Source organism: Carassius gibelio, chromosome A24 (assembly GCF_023724105.1).
Source record: "Carassius gibelio isolate Cgi1373 ecotype wild population from Czech Republic chromosome A24, carGib1.2-hapl.c, whole genome shotgun sequence".
Classification (NCBI taxonomy): domain Eukaryota; kingdom Metazoa; phylum Chordata; class Actinopteri; order Cypriniformes; family Cyprinidae; genus Carassius; species Carassius gibelio.
The window spans coordinates 15,626,322-15,647,844 of record NC_068394.1 but is presented as its reverse complement, the minus strand read 5'-3'; the positions used below and the strand labels follow the sequence as shown (position 1 = coordinate 15,647,844).

Here is a 21,523-nt window from a genome sequence, read left to right as displayed (position 1 = left end):
AAAAGAGGGAAAAGGAATGTCTTTTGGCAGCAGATGTGACCTGTTTCAGTGCCTCATCAAGCTGTAGTTAGACTCTGGATATGAGAGTTGTTGGTGTTCAATTGGTACACACATAAACACATACAGTACTGTACCACAAATATAAAATAACCCCAAAAAGTCTTTGGACACTCAAAGGGTTAAAGGAACACTCCACCGTTTTTTGAAATAGGGCTTATTCACATTATTTCCTACATTTAGATAGGTGGGCAAATGCATTTTTGTGTCAGTGCATGCATTGTTTTAGTTTGACTGGGTCGGCGTTAGCTTAGCTTAGCACAATGAATGGAATCCTTTGTTGCCAGCTAGCATGGCCTGAGTAAAAGTGATCAAAAAAACCCCACCTAATTACTTCTTGTGGCCTGCGTATTCACAACGAGTACAAATAGCGATCCAGATTAACACTAGGCGATTTCGTAGGCAGATATTGACTTGGGACTATATTATGGGGAAGCACAGGCGAAGCACTGCTGCTTAGGCGAAGCACTGCTACTTCGGCGCAGAGAAAAAAATACATTGCATTTCACGTAATTAATGAACTTAGGCAGTAGTCTGAGAAACTTTCTTATTTCTTCCCCAGTTTTACACAATAAATAAATGAAATGCATTTAGAGAGGACAGATGTGTCCGTCATTACAGGCCATTTCAACCGAGCAGCATTTCAAGCCCTCTCCTCTCTCCTCATTAGAAACACATTTCAATTCCACCAAATCTCTTGTGCTTTCTTCTGATGAGCCATTTTCTTCAAGTGGCTTTTCTGCCATCAGGTTGAGTATATATTTTTGCTCCTCTCAGGCTTTAAGAAGAACACAATCTCCAGTAACAGTCTTAAGACAGATTTGATAGAGCCAGCATGGGGAAAATTACAGAAAAAAAAAATAAAATAATAATAAATCAGCCTTCATGGTTTCTACCCTGTGTGTGATAAGACTGAGAGGGACAAAAAGCAACTGGTTACTCCTGGTTGATGCAGCTAAAATCACCCTAACACATGCATCTGCCCAATGCTTCTGAATGATATCGCATGATAATTCATTCAATTCTCTCTTTCTCTCTCACCATTTCATTGGTTTTCCCACTTCGATCGTCTGCCTCTGTCTCACGTCGTGTCTCACTTTCACTGAGTGATTTGCATGCCTCTTGGTTTGGCCTTTGGAAATGTCAAGTAAGATCTGTAATGGAATGAGTTGCATGGGTCTGAGAATGGCGGACCGTCTTGAATTAACCAATCACAATTGTTTATGCCTCCCTAACAGTAGCCGACGAGTTTAACCTCATTCCCCGCACAGAGAGGACCGAAGGTAAGGCCACTGATCAGAAACACTAACCTCACGAACACACCGGATCTCTGAGTGTCTGGGCATGCTGATGTTTTGGTGGACTTCTAATGGTGTTTTTAAATGATTTTAAACACTTTTTCAGATAAATCTCTGGAGCTCTGTTTCAGAACCTAATAATCCGCCAGCTGTTGCATCCATATTTGCTTAACTTTGTTTAAAATCTAAAGCAGCATTGTGTGTAACCTTCAATGCAGGAAGCAATCCCAGAATGCATTGGGAGTGAGAAAAAAAATGTTGACTATAATATTTATTTTAATTCTGAATATAAAGCACTATTTTATCCAGTGTTTATGTGCTGTAAGCTATTCAAGCGCTATTATAATCCTTTGAGAAAAGTATATACTCGTTATATTTATATAGTAGTATAAAGAAACATTTCAATCAAATCTAATTGTCTAAAACAACTGGCAATTTGATCAAGTATGTATTAGTGTCTATTCTAATTAGTATAATAGAATCTGTCTATTCTAACATGTCTTTTAGGATCAGTTCACAGAACTGTATATTAGATTTCATTAGACACTAAAAAACATTGTTTCAAGTTTCTGTCTATTTTAAAGTGAACTTAGTTTGTATTTGTGTGTCCTTTAGCTTAGCAGTCTGCTAATGTCAAACTCAATCAAGAGATACATAGATTACAGTTATAATATTTCATTAGTTACAGTGTAGAAGAACATCACTTCACGTTTCTGTGTAATAAAAAAATATATATTTTAATTTATGTTTTAGAACACTGTAAAACTGAACAGTGAAATTAATCAAATGAAATGAATTAATTGCACTCAAATAATAATGAAAGTTCATTGGACTTCATTTAAATAAGTTCTGTAAACTCAACATTTTCTTGTAGTAAGGTGAACTTAAAATGATTGCATTTTCTAGTTCCCAGCATGCTTTGCATCAGAAAAAAAAGGAAAATAAATGTAGAGATTGTGTTTTTACACGATTAACACAGAGGGACATAAGTTAGTACTTGAATGTTGTATTATGTTAGAATTTACAAAGGTTTCTGTTATGTTGGTTTTGTAGTGTTACCTTTGTGGTGAAGAGTAGAGCCTGTGGTTAGGCCGAGGATGGAAAACAAAAGACTAGATTTTTTGGTGTATTTTTATATGAGTTGAGAAATAGAGACAATTTTGAGTGAATTACTCTCTAATTATAAGTTGAGAAATATCAATATTTATAAGATAACTTAGATAATTTAAGGCAACTGGAAATGTAATTTTTAATTTTATGTAAACTTAAAACATTTAAAAACATCACTTAAATGTTTTTTTGTAATCTGTTACAAAATAAAAGTTCTGTGAACTTATTAAGGGTTTACAGTGTATGTATTTGCCTTTAGCTGAGAAACATGCTAATGTCAAACTATTAGAATAAGTTGTACTGTACTGATTCTGTACTGTTGAGAGATGTACAGTAGTGTTTCAGTAGATACTGAATAGTATAGAAAACCATTGTTTTAAGTTTATGTTTGTTTATAAATGGACAGTTTAACCCAGTGTTTAGGCTATTTGTTGTTAGTTTAGCAACATGCTAATGTCAAACTATTACAACCAATTTAGAAACATCTAGAAACATCTAGACTACCATTGATTCATTACACTAAATAGTATATATATATATATATATATATATATATATATATATATATATATATATATATATATATATATTACACACAAAATTAATAAACAACTAATTTTAAACTGTTACACTTTTTAAACTTTAAACTGTTAAACATTGTTTTAAGTATTAATCTAATTAAAAATAGTAAAATTTGTCCAATGTTTATTCATTTTATTTATTTATTTTAAGCTAAGCAACATGTTAATGTCAAACTGTATTCCAGTCAATTGAGAGAAATGTAGACAACCATTTTTTCGTTATACAACAAATAATACAGAAAACGTTCAAAGTACTGATCTAACATAGATGGTCAGTTTTATTCAGTATTTATTTGTTTTTAGCTTAGCAACATGCTAACTCTCTTAGAATCAGTAGTGAGTGTGGAGATGAGATTCCATGATCATTAAGATGCTCCCTATGTAGGCGGTAGACAGCAAGGCGACTCACTAGGTTTTGGAACAGAGACACAGTAATCTTAGAATGACAAATGAACAGAGCGAGACCACCGGTGACGGTGGAAATGAGTCCAAGAACAAGTTTAATCTGTGCTTGCAAGAATCCTTCCAAACGGCCCGGCCCCCATTTGACTTCATGACTCTCCTATCAGCTGTTAACTGTTAGTAATCAATCTAACTAAACGACTGTGTGCGTTGGGCTCGTTAAGGAAGTCATTTGAAGTAATTGCCATCAAATCAGAGAGGGTGTTGCTTTCTTTTTTCCCGTTGAAATGAAGTGCCATGGTGTTAAAGAGACGTTTTGGCAAAGCAAAGCGCGCTGCTTGTTCTTGAGGGACTATGATGGAAGAAAACATTAATTATGCCGAGGGCAGCTGGAATGGGAAAAGAAACAGAGGTGTGTATGCATGTATGTATGTATGTATGTATGCATACATGTGTGTGAGGAGAGATTGCTGAGGTTCTGTTTGAAATAAAGAGCCTCAATGTCAGACTGCAATTAATCCATCAATGTCAAGCGTCCAGAGCAGAGAGTTCTAGTTACAGCACAGGGGAGCAGTAGTCATGCTGGGAGATACATGGAGACCATAGATTCAGAGTCATTCATTCTGTCAAAAAAGTCAGAGCTTTTCTATATTAAAGTCAACATGAAGCGCTGTTCGCAACCCTTTTTATTTCCATGAAACGAGAGATGGACAAGAATTGCGGAGTTGCGTATTAATCATGTTGCTCAGAACTACTTACATCTGTTTGCTTTTCCTGTTGTGAAGGTCACAGTGGTGCAGGATGCTTGCTTATCATGTGGAGAGGTCTTTAGATGAATGTATTTTGAGATAAGTTGATTTGCCTTATTTACAGAGACATCAAAAAACAACCTTTAATGGCATTGTTTTGCTAATTTGCTAATAAAGTTCCTTTATTTAACATTGGTTATCAAATAACTAAAATGAACTAACAATGTTAATTATTGTTCTCACAACCTAATAAACCTCAAAACCCTTGTGGTTAAGATCGGCTAACATAAAGTCACCAAACTGAAGACATCTTTGCTTACAAACTTCAAAGTGCCGGTCTGTCTGTAAGTGACAGTGAGTGATGTCAGACGCTGACTGAGCAGAGCAGGTTCTGAGCATCACTGATATCATTACGCCAATGAGACCGATGACCGCGTCTTGACTGATTGGCTCACGGCATTAGAAGTTAATTAGGACAAATGTAGAGGAGCAAGGGACAAGCTGGACATCCTCTGGTCCACTAATGATCTTGGGAATGGTGGGTGAACTAACCCCGGGACTCCTTCAATCTTTCTGGACACACCAGGATGAAACCTCCTTTGCTGCAATGGAGATATTTAGATATTAACCTGATAACCCTTTTACGTTGATGCATAAAACAGCAGATTTCTGAATAAATTACATGCAATGAATTGTGTTTTCATGCGCAAATGCTGGCCTGTGTTACCTTGAGCATCCCTCATGAGAATACTGCTGGCCATCTTAATACCGCGGTCACATTCATCGCGTAAATGCTGATTACTCTTAACCAATCAAGTGCTCGAGGTGCCTTTATGGCTTTGATAATTAAAGGCACTTTATGATATAGATACAAATAGTAATAACATGGCAATATCATGAATGTGTGTGTGTGCAGTGAGAATATGACAATAAAAATAGTGTATGTGATATGATAAGAATTACACTGGTTTAAACCATTGAGGGTTGCATATCAAAATGGAAAAATGGACAACACGCAATTATGAGTTTTCCGTTCCTTGACGTGTTTTGCTTAGAGGAGATTCAGTGCCATGTGGTTTGATTATTTCAGGATTGAGAGGGATGTAATTTGTGTTTTCTGCTTGTATCTGCTCAGTCACTTCACTGTAGCAGATTTGTGTAAAGCTCTGAAAACCTCGTGTTCACAAGCGGTTCGGAGCATGTTGATTAAAGAGCTTCTCCAGCATATGGGGCGCGATATTAGTTCACGTGCGTGTCTGCTGCATTGGATTCTTTCCTTTTTCATTTCTATTAATAACAGAGACAGGCACGGATACAGTGTGCTTCATGAGAGAGGAGAGAGGTGAAGTGGGATGAGATGGTCTGCATTGTGTCCTGGTGGACTTGAGCACTTCCTGGTCCGAGTGCTTCATTAATAAGGACAGTTCAGTCTGAAATGCACATTTCACTTCTGTGAAGCAGAAAATTTGATTTTGTTTAGGAATTATACAATTTTAATCTGTTCCTCACCTAAACTTGGATTGACTTGCAGGAAAACCAGAAACACGATGCACAAGTCACATGATTTACTTTTATAATGCATATTTCTTCATTTTTGAAACTTGCAGTCCCAGTCCTCATTAAGTTTCACTTTTTATTTTAAAACTCTACTTTCGTACGTTTACTATTATTTTTACATTACATTATTTATTTATTCTTATAGTACTTTGTAATGCTTGCAGTGTGTTTTCAGTAACTTACTCTTCCTGTAAAAGACAGATTCTGTGATTATTGATTAGTTCTTTGTCTTGGATGAGGCCGGTCACTGGTCTGGCCCTTGTAAGGTTAATCAGTGTCAGCTCTGGTTTGGTTCACACACTTTTAACCGCTGACCTACACCTCAGATCACCTGGAATCATTTCTAAGCATTCGGTCCACTTTTACTGATGTCAAAACACTGTTTAAACCGTTCTTCTTTCAGAGGAAGTTAATAGATTTCTAATTGTTTTCTTACGGTGTTGGAGGTTTATTTTGCTAGGCTAATGGCTGTTTTGCTTCATGTCTTTCCTGCTAAAGATGGGCTGTGAGCTCCGCAGCTGGCAGGAACGCTCCATTTAGTGTCTGAAAACAAATTGGGAATCTCAGCGTGCTGTAGATGGAGGGAAGATGTTTTAGGAGGAGGACCAAACCATTGGGTCCACCTCAATGCATCATCTGAAAGGAGAAACAAGAAGGAGAGATATTGAAAGACAGCTATGTTTACACAGAGTGCCACCATATGTGATTTTCTTGTGTGTGTAAATTTGGTTTTTAATGTCTACTGGCATGGCAAACGTCAATTCCAGGAACTTTAATATTCCTGAACCTGCATCTGCGGTCTCTGGGACAATAATCATGCATCAAATGTCATGCTATGTTTGTGTCCTTTAATCTACTAATTTAATAGTAAGTTAATATATATATATATATTGTGTTATAAAAAATAAAATATGCATGTTAAATATAATACAAATACAATATAATATAAAATATGCAAATTAAATAAAATGCAAAAACATAAATTGTTATGTTCTGTATTTAGGAAAAATTGCAGCCTTTTTTTTTTTTTTTTTTACATTATGGTTATACCCCATGCCATTGTTAGTAGCATTCAATTATTATTATTTTTTGCATTCAATATGCATTTAAATTCATGCATGTTACTAATAATGTAATTTTTTTTTTTTTGGTGGGCACTCTTATATGTCATTGATCTGTATTTCAAACCAATCCTCAGTGCTGACCCTCGGATCGGGGTCGCTGTTATTGAGGCCCTTAAACAGGCGTTCACTGACAGCATGAGCAGCCAGTGCCCGAGTCTCGCCTCACTAGCCAAATCTAAACACTGAACAGCAGCCACTGGAAAAATAATTACAGCTGTCCAAGAGGGGGGCCTGTTAAACACAAGAGTTTGAGGGCTGTGTTTTCAGCATCATAGCCGAGACATTTTCCGTCAATATCTGATGCGAAGTTCTTCGAATGAGAAATGGCACGTTTGTGCTACACCAGCAAACAAACGGCAGCCTCGGTTACGCTCTGAAGAACCGTAGCGCTGCTGTCGATTAATGTTTGTTTATTTACAGTATAATGTGCATGCTAATTGTGTTAGAATGTGCATGCGCCAACAAGTTGCGCTATACATTTCAATGAGACACGCGCAGCTGGACTCACATCATCTAGAGTTCATCTGAGAGATTTTATGTTCTGTGCTGCTGTATCATTCATCACTGAAACTATTGTGCACGCATGTGTGTAAAGCAGTCGTGCATGCTGGCATTTATCAAGGTTTATTGTTAGAGGTTCACAGACTATTTTATCCAATCATGCATTTGGCTTAGATCATTTTTTAGTAGGTGGCAATTGAGTCTGTCCCATACAGCTCACACAATAACACACGCATGACGGATTCACACGTACACAGGGTCCAGAATTAGCTCAGGACCACGTGATCCAGCTGAACATCACCTGAGAATGTTTATTGGCCATAAATATTTCATTGGCAATATTAAGTATTTTAGTAAATATTACATTGTAATATTTAAATGTAAATATTTAGATGTAAATTACAGTTCAAAACTTTAGTGTTAATAAGACAGACTATTGTTTTACTCTCCAAAGGCCTTTTTATTCCCATTTAGCGTTCATTTTGTACTCCGCACATACAAATGCAAATCCCTGACCCGCGCAGCCAAGCCAATCGGCTTCCACTGAGGTCTTTTCTACAGGATTTCATAAGCAGGATTAATGTAGTCTCCGTGCTGGCGTGTGTTTAAAGTGTGGGCCTATACTGTGTCTTTGTGAGGAACCCTTAACGAGAAACAAGTGGATTAAATGCATGAAAAGGTCATTAAGCAGACGAGTTGAGGGAGTTTTCGGCTAGGACTCGCTGCTCGATCTGAACGGGCCGAGTCTCAAAGCGTGTTCAGTCTACAAGCTTTTTCTCTTCCTCCTTCTTGTTCTCCACATTCCCTCCTCCCATGACCACACAGGGAAGATAATGGGCCTCATATTTGGGCCATCCATCAGTGCCTTAAACTACAGAAAGAAGTTAAGCGCTCTTTCCCTCACACACTAGCACACACACATTTGGAAAAAGAGGTAACAATGACCTCGAGTTAAAAATGAGACTTATGTAAGATAGATAATCTATTTGAAACCTCAATTTGCATCCAGTGGAGCCATATATGTTCTATATTATTTTAGCACACTTTGTTCACCTTCCATCTGCAGATAAACGCAGCCCCAATATGCACATTTGTCTTCAGTGAGAGGTGTAAATTCTAGAAGTGAATTAAGAGAGAATGATTTATTGAGGAAAAAAAGTAAGACAGTATTTTTTTTTTCTTCTTTCTGACATGTTTTTTTTTACTCTCTCTGTTCTTCCACTACAAGGAAACTCCACACGAGATGTGGGACCGTCGTTGGGTCTGAAGAAGTCGAGTTCCTTGGAGAGCCTCCAGACAGCTGTTGCTGAGGTAACGCTCAATGGAGACGTCTCGTTCCACAGGCCACGCCCCAGAATCATCAGGGGGCGGGGCTGCAACGAGAGCTTCCGGGCGGCCATTGACAAGTCTTACGACAATCCAGGTGTGACCGCGGTCAGCCCCGATGAAGATGATGAGGGCATGGAGACATGTACGTATTGGGGAGCGGGCTGGGGGATCATGGGGGAGTTTTGAATCATATCTAGAGACTAGGATATCATGAGTTGTATCCCAATTCACGTTCTATCCATCCTAAATAGTATTCGACATTAGTACGTCACAGACTGCAGTTTGTTGAAATTAATATCCTGGATGGTTTACTTTAAAATTTGAAGAAATGTTGGCCATAACCAATTGCGCATTGGAAGCAAATTCAATTAAAACTACAAACAAAGATAAAAAGTGTTAAAAACTAAAGTTGTTCCGATTCCCATACTAGTATCGGAAATATCTCCGATACCACAACAAATTCTGGCATCGGCGAGTACATGAACTCATATCCCGATACCATTTTCTTAAACAAGACCTAGTTATGACCGCAAGCTTTGCCTAACCGCTGCATGGTTCTTCTTCGCTGGTCAGAATGCATTGCAAACACAGAAAGTTGTGCTGTGTTGCCACAAGCAACCCCTGTTTAGAGCAGCGAAGAAGAAATGAAGATGCGTTAGCAGCACTGATCTATATATGACTGGATCGCTCATCGCGTTCTAAACTGCCAACAGACAGTGAAGTTGCTTATATATTATAGATCAGTGGTTAGCAGTATGTCTCTGTAGTACCGGTAGTTACCGACTCCCGAGTATATTCGGTACCCGCAGCTGCGTTCAGTCGCTTCCATGTTAGTCAAAGCGCAGGGCTCCAGACAGTAGCCAAATATATACTAATGTCTGTGAATATTAAACTGCAAAATACTATTTAAATATTACTCCTGCAAATTCTCCATCTCTGTGGGTGACGGGCGCAGATGCGCGGGAGCTCGCTGTTTTGTAGTCTCTGCCGTGTGTCACTATATGAGACCACGAGCGCATATACCGTCACTTCATGAGAATTTAACGTTTCATTTGAGAAAACTGTCATATCGTAAAAACAGACACTCAAAGATCTTCATGGCAGCCCATTAAAATAAATGTTTGGTTTAACATGAGTAAACTGACAATATATTAAGCTACTGTTGTAGCCTACAATAGATTTAGCTATATCTCTATGTAGTAATAATAATACGTCTCTATTAATAATAATAGTTATGCCTAGACGGTTGCTTGTTTTTTTTACTTCTTTTGTTGTAAAGAGATTATCTGATTAATATATAATTTTTTATATTCTTAGACTTATTTTTTGCAGTTTTTTATACAGTTATATTGTAAAAACTAAAATACCTTTTTTTAGTTTGCGGTGTTAGATTTTTGGCTGCATTTGAAGTTCTTTTTCGCTTAAGAAAATAATACTGTCAAATTCATGTCAGATAATAAAAAATACTGTAATGAATACAGTAGTTCACCATGTATTTGTTCATGTTTTTATTAAGGGATCAGTCTGAAGCACACCATAAAATAATTCTAGCAATTTACACAGGGCTAATAGTATATACAGATGTATATACAGATACACACCCAGGTATCAGATCAGTATTCGGTATCGGCCAATACCCTGAGCCCAGGTACCGGAATCGGTATCGGGAAGAGAAAAAGGGTATCGGAACATCTCTATTAAAAACTACAAACAGGGAATATATGCAAGACCAATGGATTTTTAAGTCGACTTGTTAAAAATCAAGAATCGATCAAACGTTCTGGAAAAAAAATCTAGATTCAATTTTTTTGCCATATCGCCCAGCTCTAGGCAACTATTAGAACATATTATAAGTAGGCAAACTGGTTGAGAAACCTTTCAGATTTCTCTAGAGGCTAATGAAAATACACTGGTAACACCCTAACAATGTCACAGTGTCTGGGTTGTTGTTCCCCGGGGTTCCACTAGATGTCCTCCTTCTCACGGTGTCTGTCCCAGATCACTTCCTGTTCCCTTATATGGTCACTTTCCTCCTTGTTGCGTAATTGATTGTTCCCCCCACCTGTCTCCTGTTTCCCCATTATCCTTCTGTGTATAAATACCCAGTCTGTCTTAGTCTGTGTTACGGAGTCCTTGTTTAATGTCAGGTTATTTCATGTCCGTCATCCTTGCCTTGCCTTGCCTTGCCTTGCCTTGTCTTGTCTTGTCTTGTCTTGTCTTGTCTTGTCTTGTCTTGTCTTGTCTTGTCTTGCCTTGCCTTGCCTTGCCTTGCCTTGTCTTCGTGTCTTGTTTTTATGTGAATGGATGTTTTGGTTTCGACCCCTGCCTGGACTGTTTACCCCGCTGGATTATCCCTTGAATAAATATTACTTACCTGCAATTGGTTCTCTCGCCGTCTTTCAAGCGCCTCGTAACGTGACAGAAGGACTCCGTCAAACAGAGAACCAGCAGGTATGTCTGCCCATGCCTCATCCCCAGCCACAGAGCGGGACAGCGGCGGTTTTGAAGGAACTCGCCTGGTGGTTTTTCGGGGAACCAGGGGAGGTCGCCGAGGAGGGAGTGGTCGAGAGGAGACTCGGCATCACTCTCAACCATGGCCTCCCTTCGATCCGGGGCTTCTTTGGGATGGATCAGAGCCTCCCTCTCACCATAGCGGACGGAGAGGTGAGAGGAAGCGCATGCCCGCCATGGTAGCGCCACAACCCAAGATGGCCGCCACCCCAGCGCCACAGCACCAAGTGGTCGCTAGCCCAGTACCACAACACAAGATGGCCGCCAGCTCCGCGCCACAGCACAAGATAGCCGCCAACCCTGCGCCGCTGCGGTGCAGGGCCACCAAACTCCCATCACGAGGCAAGATGGAAGCCAGCCTCACACCACAGTACCCGATGGCCACCAGCTCAGCACCGACGCCCAAGACGGCCGCTGTCTCATTCTTGGATTATTTCGCTACGCTATCAAGGATCCTAGAGGCTCCCAAGACGGTTCACATCATGGCTGCTGAGCCAGTGCCTCAGCACAAGATGGCCGCCAGCCCAGCGCCACAGCACAAGTTGGCCGCCAGCCCAGCGCCACAGCACAAGATGGCCGCCAGCCCAGTGCCACAGCACAAGATGGCCGCCAGCCCAGCGCCACAGCACAAGATGGCCGCCAGCCCAGCGCCACAGCCCAAGATGACCGCCAGGCCAGCGCCACAGCCCAAGATGACTGCCAGGCCAGCCCCACAGCCCAAGATGGCCTCCAGCCTAGCGCCACAGCATAAGATGGCCGCCAGCCTAGCGCCACAGCACAAGATGGCTGCCTGTCCAGAGTCATGGCCCAAGATGGCTGCCAGCCTAGCGCCACAGCCCAAGATGGCCACCAGCCTAGCGCCACAGCCCAAGATGGCCACCAGCCTAGCACCACAGCACAAGATGGACGACTCCACGCCTGAGTCTCCAGACAAGGTTCCGCCAACTCGCCATCGTGGAGGACGGAGGAGGAGGAGACAGGCGTCTGCCGTTCCTCAAGGCCTGGAGAACGTTCTCGAATGGGCCGCTGCCGTCCAGGAGGACATTCCCGAGGCCGTGCCCGATGCTGTTCTGGTGATCGAGGCGATGCCCGATGCTGTTCCGGAGGCCGAGGTGGTGCCCGATGCCGAGGCGGTGCCCAATGCTGTTCTGGAGGCCGAGGCGGTGCCCCAGGCCGTTCCCGAGGAGGTGCTCGCTGCTGTTCGAGAGGCTGAGGCGGTGCCCGATGCAGTTCCCGAGGCGGTGCCCGATGCAGTTCCCGAGGCGGTGCCCGATGCTGTTCCCGAGGCCGAGGCTGTTCCCGAGGAGGTGCTCGCTGCTGTTCGAGAGGCCGAGGCGGTGCCCGATGCGGTTCCCGAGGCGGTGCCCGATGCAGTCCCCGAGGCGGTGCCCGATGCTGTTCCCGAGGCGGTGCCCGATGCTGTTCCCGAGGCCGAGGCTGTTCCCGAGGAGGTGCTCGCTGCTGTTCGAGAGGCCGAGGCGGTGCCCGATGCAATTCCCGAGGCGGTGCCCGATGCAGTTCCCGAGGCGGTGCCCGATGCAGTTCCCAAGGCGGTGCCCGATGCCGAGGCGGTGCCCGAGGTCGTTCCCGATGTGGTGATCGATGCCGTTCTGGAGGCTGAGGCGGTGACCACGAGGATGTGGTGGTCGTCCGCTCCACCCTGGGGGACTCTGGCGGTGACCACGAGGACGTGGTGGTCGTCCGCTCCGCCCTGGGGGACTCTGGCGGTGACCACACGGCTGTGGTGGTCATCCGCTCCGCCCTGGGGGACTCTGGCGGTGACCACACGGCTGTGGTGGTCGTCCGCTCCGCCCTGGAGGACTCTGACTTTGACCACAAGGTCGTGGTGGTCTTCCGCTCCGCCCTGGAGGGCTCTGGCCTTGACCACACGGCTGTGGTGGTCATCTGCTCCGCCCTGGTGGACGCCTCAACATGTCCTTCATGGACTTCTGTTTTGTGTTTTTTGAGTTCTGTTATGTTTCTGTCTGTTCCCTTTAGTTTGTCTGGCCCTCCTTCCCTCCCCCTGAACCTCCTCCGGTCCTCCTCCCTCCTGGTATCCCTGTTTTATGGTTACATTTCTGGTGTTTGTCCCCCATGTGTTCCTTTTCCGGCCCTCCGTCCCTCCCCCTGAGCCTCCACCTGTCCGCCTCCCTCCTGGTCTCTGTGTTGTGTTTCGTCTTGGAGCGTCTGGGAGCCGCTCCGTAGAGGGGGGGTACTGTCACAGTGTCTGGGTTGTTGTTCCCCGGGGTTCCACTAGATGTCCTCCTTCTCACGGTGTCTGTCCCAGATCACTTCCTGTTCCCTTATATGGTCACCTTCCTCCTTGTTGCGTAATTGATTGTTCCCCCCACATGTCTCCTGTTTCCCCATTATCCTTCTGTGTATAAATACCTAGTCTGTCTTAGTCTGTGTTACGGAGTCCTTGTTTAATGTCAGGTTATTTCATGTCCGTCATCCTTGCCTTGTCTTGTCTTGTCTTGTCTTGTCTTGTCTTGCCTTGCCTTGTCTTCGTGTCTTGTTTTTATGTGAATGGATGTTTTGGTTTCGACCCCTGCCTGGACTGTTTACCCCGCTGGATTATCCCTTGAATAAATATTACTTACCTGCAATTGGTTCTCTCGCCGTCTTTCAAGCGCCTCGTAACGTGACAAACAACCAATGGAAGCTGCATGGCAACATAATCTCAGTCTCATTAGAGCTTGTACCAGTGATTCCTGCGTGCAGTGACAAACATGGCGCAAGCTGAGTTTCTGAATTGTCAGATGCTTAAGAATCTTTTCTTTTTCTTTTAATGAGTCAGTCAAAATAATTCATGATACATCTTTAAATTCACTTTTGCATTACCAGCTTGAATCAGACTCACAGTGAATTATGTACTGACCTGTGAGTGTTTTATTATTATTTTTTTTAATCTCAATATTTACTAGGGACCAGTTGCGCCAGCTGTGCTTGAGCAACAACCTAGCTGACTTTTTACGTAAAGGGAGGTAAAAGTATGCATTAAAGGTCCCGTTGTTGGTGCTTCTTTGAAGCTTTGATTGTGTTTACAGTGTGCAATATAACATGTGTTCATGTTTCGCGTGTAAAAAAACACAGTATTTTTCACACAATTCACCTATCTGTATACCGCTGTTTTCACTGTCATAAAAACGGGCTGATGTATTCCTTGTTCTATAAAGTCCCTCCTTCAGAAATACTTAACGAGTTCTGATTGGGCCAGCGGTTCCTGTGTTGTGATTCAACAGCAGCTGAGCATTGGTTGCCCTCCTAGAAACGCGCGATTGGACTAGTTTTGAGAAGCAAGTGAGCAGGAGCATGTGCTGGAGATGTAATTATAATCACAGGAGCGTTTTTACTGACAAGATGCGCATGAAAATCACATTCGTTTTTTTCACAGCCCTAACATCTAGTTAACAAAGCTAAACAGCGTTGCCCTTTTGCCCTTGTGGTCCATAAACAACGCCTTCTCCAGACAAAGAGGGAACCATCGTTCAAGAATAATCTTTGTGCGAATCTGGTTTTAAACTGATTGAGATTGAGGAAGTTGTCCTCAACAAAATGTGGTTCACATAGTTTTACATGTGGATTATAATTTTCGGGAACTCAGTTAAACATAAATTGTAACCATTAATCTCCAAGTACAGCGTCCCTGGGAAGCCCAAACAAAGATAATTGGACAAAGGATGATTGAAAATAACAGCGTTTCAACGACATGGCGACAAATACAAACGCAGCTCTTCCTCCTCCTCCGTCGGAGCGCAACAAGGCCACGCCCCCTTTTTGTCAATTCATGTGGGCGGAGGTTAGTCAAAAAACTGTTTTAGTGACGTCATTACTGCAGGAACTAGAGGGCTGTACTCCAAACGGGACGTTTTTGTTAGGCGAATTCTGTTAAATAAAATATCTCGCTTGGCATTGAACTTTGAGCTTTATAATTTTACAGATATTATTTATACTCTAACAACAATATTACACACTAACTAAAGTTTGAAACATGGGATCACGAAGAAGGGGACCTTTAAACACACACAGATTACAATTAGCATTGTGTTTCTTATAGTCGAGAAAACAGCACATAAATGCTGCATCATGGCGGTGAGTTTTGCATGAAAAAAATTAAAACTGATATATGTAAACATAGCAGTCTGGTTCGATCAGTTTTTAGTCCAGCCAGTGCGTCATCATCTACTTTCTTAACCTCCTGTTTTCTCTTTATATTGAAAATGGCAACTCATGTAGTCACAGCTATTACCATAATTGCACAGGCACAGTAAAGGCGATCTGACACAATATCAATGCCAATTTCATCAGTTGTCTCACACAATGACTGGCCCAAAATATTATGAGTCTCCCGCCAATTGAGGTTCACTTTATAGACGATGCTCAGAAGAGAAACAAGGCAGCGTGTCTCACGAGGACGTCTTGTACTGTTCTGAAGATTAGACTAGCAGAAGAGATCCTGCTGCTGTAACTAGGTCAGGCCTTCCCTCAAAGACCCGAAAGGAAATAAACAGCCCATGAGCATGTGTAAAAATTTCACTATTCATTTTGCCCATGACCAAATTAATTTCCAGACATCCTCGCCGGGCATTTTTCTCTAATGGGGCCTGGGTTTAAAGGGATATTTCTCAATGCTCGCAGACTTTAGTAGACTTACTAAATGTGTTTGGTTTTTTTTTTTTTTTTACGGTTCATTGATTGCTTGTAGTAGCAACCCGTTTTCTTTTCATATTTTAGATTTTCTATTATTAACCCATTTTAAAATGTATCATTGCCACAGTTTACAGCACTGAAAGTGTTGCTTTTTTGTTGTAGTTTTTTTTAGTAAGGAATAATAAAGAAATCAAATTCACACACACACACACACACACACACACACACATATATATATGTATATATATACATGTATATATATGTATGTATGTATATACAGTACTTGTCATTCTGATTTTTAAATGTTTTTAGTGCAGTCTCTTCTGCTCACCAAGGTTGCATTTATGTGATCTAAAATACAATAAAAACAGTAGTACTGTGAAATATTATTAGAATTGAAAATAACTGTTTTTATGTGAATGTTAAACAGTAATTTATTTCTGTGATGCTCCGCTGTATTTTCAGCATCATTCCTCCAGTCTTCAGTGTCACATGATCTTCAGAAATCTGAATAATATGATGATTTACTGCTCAGGAAACAGGTTTCAACTGATTATTATCAATGTTGAAAATGCTTAATTACTTAATACTTAATTACTTAAATACTTAATGCTACATAATTTTAACGCAGAAACCATGATATACTACCATTCAAGTGTGTTTGTTTATGTGTGTGTGTTTAATTGAAATGAATTGTTTTATTCAGAAAATATGCATTAAATTAAAGTGACAGTAAAACAATTATAATTAGGGCTGTCAAAAATAGCGCGTTAACGACGTTAATTAGTAGTTTGTTGTTAATTACGTCAAATTTTTTAACGCATTTCACGCATGCGCAGTGTGACAAATTATTCAGTTGATACGCTGGAGCTTCTTCCTGTTATAGCGTCCTGTGTTTCACACTGCGCATGCGCAGAACGCATACATGCAATGCAGCGAAAATTACAGCTGTTTGGAAAAGCATATACTTTTTACTGGCACTTGAAGCCTTCAGAATGTGAAAATATCGATCCTAAAGTATTGTGGCAGAGCAAATGAACAACTCCCAAAAACAAGAGTGCCCAGAGTGCTGCTTATGTGATGGTGGCGCATGTTTGTGTTTCTGAGTTCATTCTTTCGAGTTTCTCGATGCATAATTTCATAGATATGTGGCTATATTTAACCACTGGTTCACCTAAAACTCTTACACTATCTGTAGTTAAATGGCATGGTTTGATATAGTGCTCAGGTAAATTTGATCTAAGTAAATGTTAAACTTTTGAAATTCAGAAAAGATGAACCACATATTGATGAATCAATACATGAAAATGATGTATCTGTGTCCTGTTATTTATCTTTTGGTATGCATTTCAGAAAAAAAATGGTTAGGATTCAGGTGTAATTGCAAATAGTGATTAATACTGAAAATTCTGATTAATTTGATTAAAAATTTTAATCATTTGACAGCCTAAATATAAAGTTACAAAAGATTTTTAAAAATGCTGTTCTTCTGAATCTATTTATCCTAAAAAAAAAAAAAAAATTGTAAAAATGTTTTTAACATTTAATATTAGAATGCATAACAGCATATTAGAATGGTTTTTGAAGTATCACTGAAGACTGGAATAATGATGCTGAAAATTCAGCTTTGATCACAAAAACAAATTACATTTTAAAATATATCCACATAAAAAACTGTTCGATGTTGGAATGAGTTTATGAAGTCTGTCCGACAGACCTGTCTATCTAATAACACTTACCAGGGGGGGAAATCACATCATCCCTTTGTTCTCCATTAAAATATTCCATTAAAAGCTAGCATAATTTTAGTTTTCAAAAGAGTCAGATTATTTGCCTCAGTCACTTTGTTCTTGTAAGCTGTGTCCACATTGAGCTAAATACTGTCTTATCTCTTCAGCGGAGCAATAGAGGGCAAATGCGTGAGATCCCGCAGTAGAAGCATATTGCATTTCTCACCTTCCGATATTCAAATAACTCTGTTTTTCAATTTAGATAAGAGTAACCTGCCTGAGCCTGTCACCGAGGTTAATAGTCAAAAGTTGACAGATAAGGGCAGGCTTTTTCTTTCCACACACTTTTATTTACATAAAATGTGAATTTGACATCACCCGAGGAAAAATGTGTCACTGGGAGATATCCAGCTGGGAAAATGAGTTGGGCTGTGTTTTGTTGTGTTTTATGTTTCTTAAATACCAGACTTAAATGCGCTCTGCTCTTTGGCAATTTCAAGACTCCATTGGAAGTGATCGGCGTTCTAAAGGAGAAATGAATACCATGGCATGTCAGATGGAGAAGACTAATGATGCCTTTTGATTGCAGTGTCAAAACATTTACCACTCAGTCCTGTGTAGCTGAAATTTACCCTTAATTACCGTAATTCATTTCTTTTTACATTTCAATCAACAATTAGCAGAACCTTAACTTACTGTGATAACCGATTTAATGAAAACGTCATTGATCTGTGAAGCCGCTGCTGTATTGACTGTGACTCTTTAGGCATGAATCTTCTTTTTCAAGTTAATTGGGATGTTTATAAATGAGAAGAGCCCCGTCCATTCCATTCTTCCCTGTGTTATCGGATACACTTTATCTCAATAGTCCACATTACACATTCTACTAAATATAAGTACATTTGCAATTTCTTGTCAGCTACCTCCCTTTAAATTTCTACATCAGTGTTTTTTTTTGTAATTTGCTGCTTATTAATAGATAGTAAGGTAGTTGTTAAGTTTAATATTAATGGATCTAAAACAGTCATGCCGAATAAGGTATTAATGTGTGCTTTACAAGAGCTAATAAACAGCTAATATGCTAGTAAACTAGCAACTAGTTAATGAGAACTGGTCATTAAAATGAAAGTGAAAGTGACGTGACATTCAGCCAAGTATGGTGACCCATACTCAGAATTTGTGCTCTGCATTTAACCCATCCGAAGTACACACACACAGAGCAGAAATAAAGTGTTAGCCAAAAAAAAAAAAAGATTAATTAATTAAATTAAAAAATCATTTCAAGAAATTAATGAAGTGTTGTTTCCACCGCGCTTTGTTTAGTGTCCCGCAGAAAATCCAAATGGATCAGCATAAGACAAGGAATCTTTTTTTATTTTTTTATAAACCCAAACCTTTCTACTTTTATTTGTGTGCACTTACAATATCAACAAAAGTTGTGCTTTTATAAAATAAAGAAAATAATCATGATGCGCTTTCTGCCGTCTCGCCTGAACAAGAGCGCATCGCAAAAATTAACAGAAACTCAGTGAATACATGCCTCACAGACATGAACAATGTATCTATAGAAAGCTTTAAATTACTACTTTACTAAATAAATTGAAAACAAAAAATACTATTCGAAGAGTTCTGCATTAAAATGCACACAATATACTTAAGCTTTCCGCAAAGCATCGGAAAAAGTAATTACCATAAATGTGTCAGGGGGAAATAGTAAGGAGATATTTTAATTATTTACTAATAAACTACTGTTTTCTGAGTCTGTGTCGCAAGGATGAAGTTGCTGATCCTGACTCGCCACCTCTTCATTAGATGTGCCTTTAGAGAGAAGTGCATCTTTATGGATAATGATTATGATGAAAGATTTTTGTTTTAAATTTATTTAAGTAGTAATTTAAAGCTTTACATTTTATAAAAGCACAACTTTTGTTGATATTGTGAGTGCACACAAATAAAAGTAGAAAGGTTTGGGTTTATAAAAAATAAAGAAGACTCTCCTTGTCTAATGCTGATCCATTTGGATTTTGTTTCTGTAGGTAGCTGAATGACAGAAAACTCTGACAGCGAATTGAAGTGAATAAAACAAAAGGAACAAGTGCCCACACTCTTCTGCTCACTAGCATCAAACCGCTCATCTAAGCATGCTGAAATATCCCTGATGCTCTCTCACTTTCATGAGGCCTTTCTTCAATCTATCAAAGATTTGTTGGTTATTAATAAGCTGTAATCACACATGCATCTATCTCCAGCGCCGTTACGTGGCTCTATTCAAAAGCACTTTGCTTTTAGTGCCCTCTTATGTTTTCCTCCTTTCAGAGCATTCTTAAACTTACAATTAGTGACAAATGAATTACGTCCAGACCATCAGGAATAGAGACAGTAGCTGTAATCAGACACTTGCTGAGCAATATCAGCAAGCTGTGGTCCCTTATGATTATACTGATATGCGATGTATCACGAAGATAGGTGGTGGAGGATGAATTAGCATTGCAAACCATACTTCAAAATAAAATGTTCCCACTCACAGTCGCTCACTTTTGCACTTTTGTGACATGATAAAGAAAAAAAAAACCTGTTAGCAGAGCAATTCTTTCTGGAATGATCGCAAACACAAAACGTGATACACATTCAGCAGTGTTGGGGAAAGTTACTTTTAAAAGTAATGATTTGCAGTATTGCATTACTCCCTAAAAAAGCTTACTTTTCATGGAGAGTAATGTGTTGCATTCCTTTCACGTTACTTTTTTCTCATCTTGCCTGGGGTTGCTTGTTTGTTTTTAATAAAATAAAGTTACATTTTTTGCAAAAACAAAAATCCTTTCACACCAAAAGTGAAATGAATATGCCTCAGGCTGAAAGGAATGTAAATACACATCTAAACAGTAGAGGGCGCAGCTCAAATAAACCTTTCAGTTTTGCTGCTATTCTGGATTACATGAAGAATAGGACGCAGGAGAAGAAAGTTCAGCACTCTTCAGCAATAAAAACAAACAAAATAATGAAACACAAATGTTATGCTTATTTAAGGTATTTTTTGCTTATTGTCATGTCTGATTTGGATCATCAAAGGTCATCAGCAGAAATATTGTTTAAAAAACTGGGATTAAACATAAAGTATTGTCATATTTAGAGTTTGCATTTCACTGTCTTTATTAATTTTGTGAGAGGAGTAAATGCATGTTCATTTAGTCTAGAACTCCAGTAATCACACAGCGCACACAACACCTCTGCACTCACTCCTGATTTCTCTCAACATGAGGACAGGAGAGCAACAGTCAGGAAACAAAGTGACCGGCGTTACTTATTTGAAAAAGTAACTCAGATATTTTCTTGTAAATTAAAAAGTAATTTATTACTAGTTACTTGTAAAAAGTAATCTGATTATGTAACTTACATACGTTACTTGTAATGCATCACCTACAACACAACCTTCAGGCTGCTCTTTTCCTTACAGACGAACTACAGTTTTTATATTCTGACTGCATGATGTCTAGACCTTGCTATAGCAGGAGAAATGATTATACGGTAATCGGTGGCCAAAAAAAAAAATAATAATAATAATAAAATACATTATAGTTGAGACAGACTTTAGATGTGGTACTGCAGATACTTCGTTCAGAGCGGTGCGGTGAAGACAAGATGGGCCTCTTCTGGTGCACTTCAGCCTTTTGAACTTTAAAGTTCACTTTCTCTGTTAGTTTTATTGGGTCAGTCAGGAATAACGCTAATAGGCTTCCTGCACTGCTACTGGGTAACTGGGTAATTTGAGACAGCCGTACTGTGGTGGGAAGATGTGACCCTTTAGAAGCAAAAAGATAATGGGGTTCCTTCAGACTGAGTAACCTCTAAGGTAAAACTCACTAGGAAAAATGAAAAGAGATTCAGGCAAGATGAAGAGCTCACAAGCCTCTGTTAGATACG

General features: G+C 40.0%; 1 protein-coding gene across 2 annotated transcripts in view; it reads left to right on the top strand.

Annotated features, from left to right (window-relative positions):
- The window catches only part of pard3aa (par-3 family cell polarity regulator alpha, a), a 415,020-nt gene that overhangs the window by 271,206 nt on the left and 122,291 nt on the right, over positions 1 to 21,523 (top strand). Inside the window, exons 17-18 of one of the 2 annotated variants that reach the window (XM_052542319.1) lie at positions 1,296 to 1,340; positions 8,608 to 8,850. In XM_052542319.1, coding sequence (XP_052398279.1) covers positions 1,296 to 1,340; positions 8,608 to 8,850 — 288 coding nt within the window. The remainder of the gene's footprint in view (positions 1 to 1,295; positions 1,341 to 8,607; positions 8,851 to 21,523) is intronic. The other variant, XM_052542320.1, reaches the window with a different exon arrangement.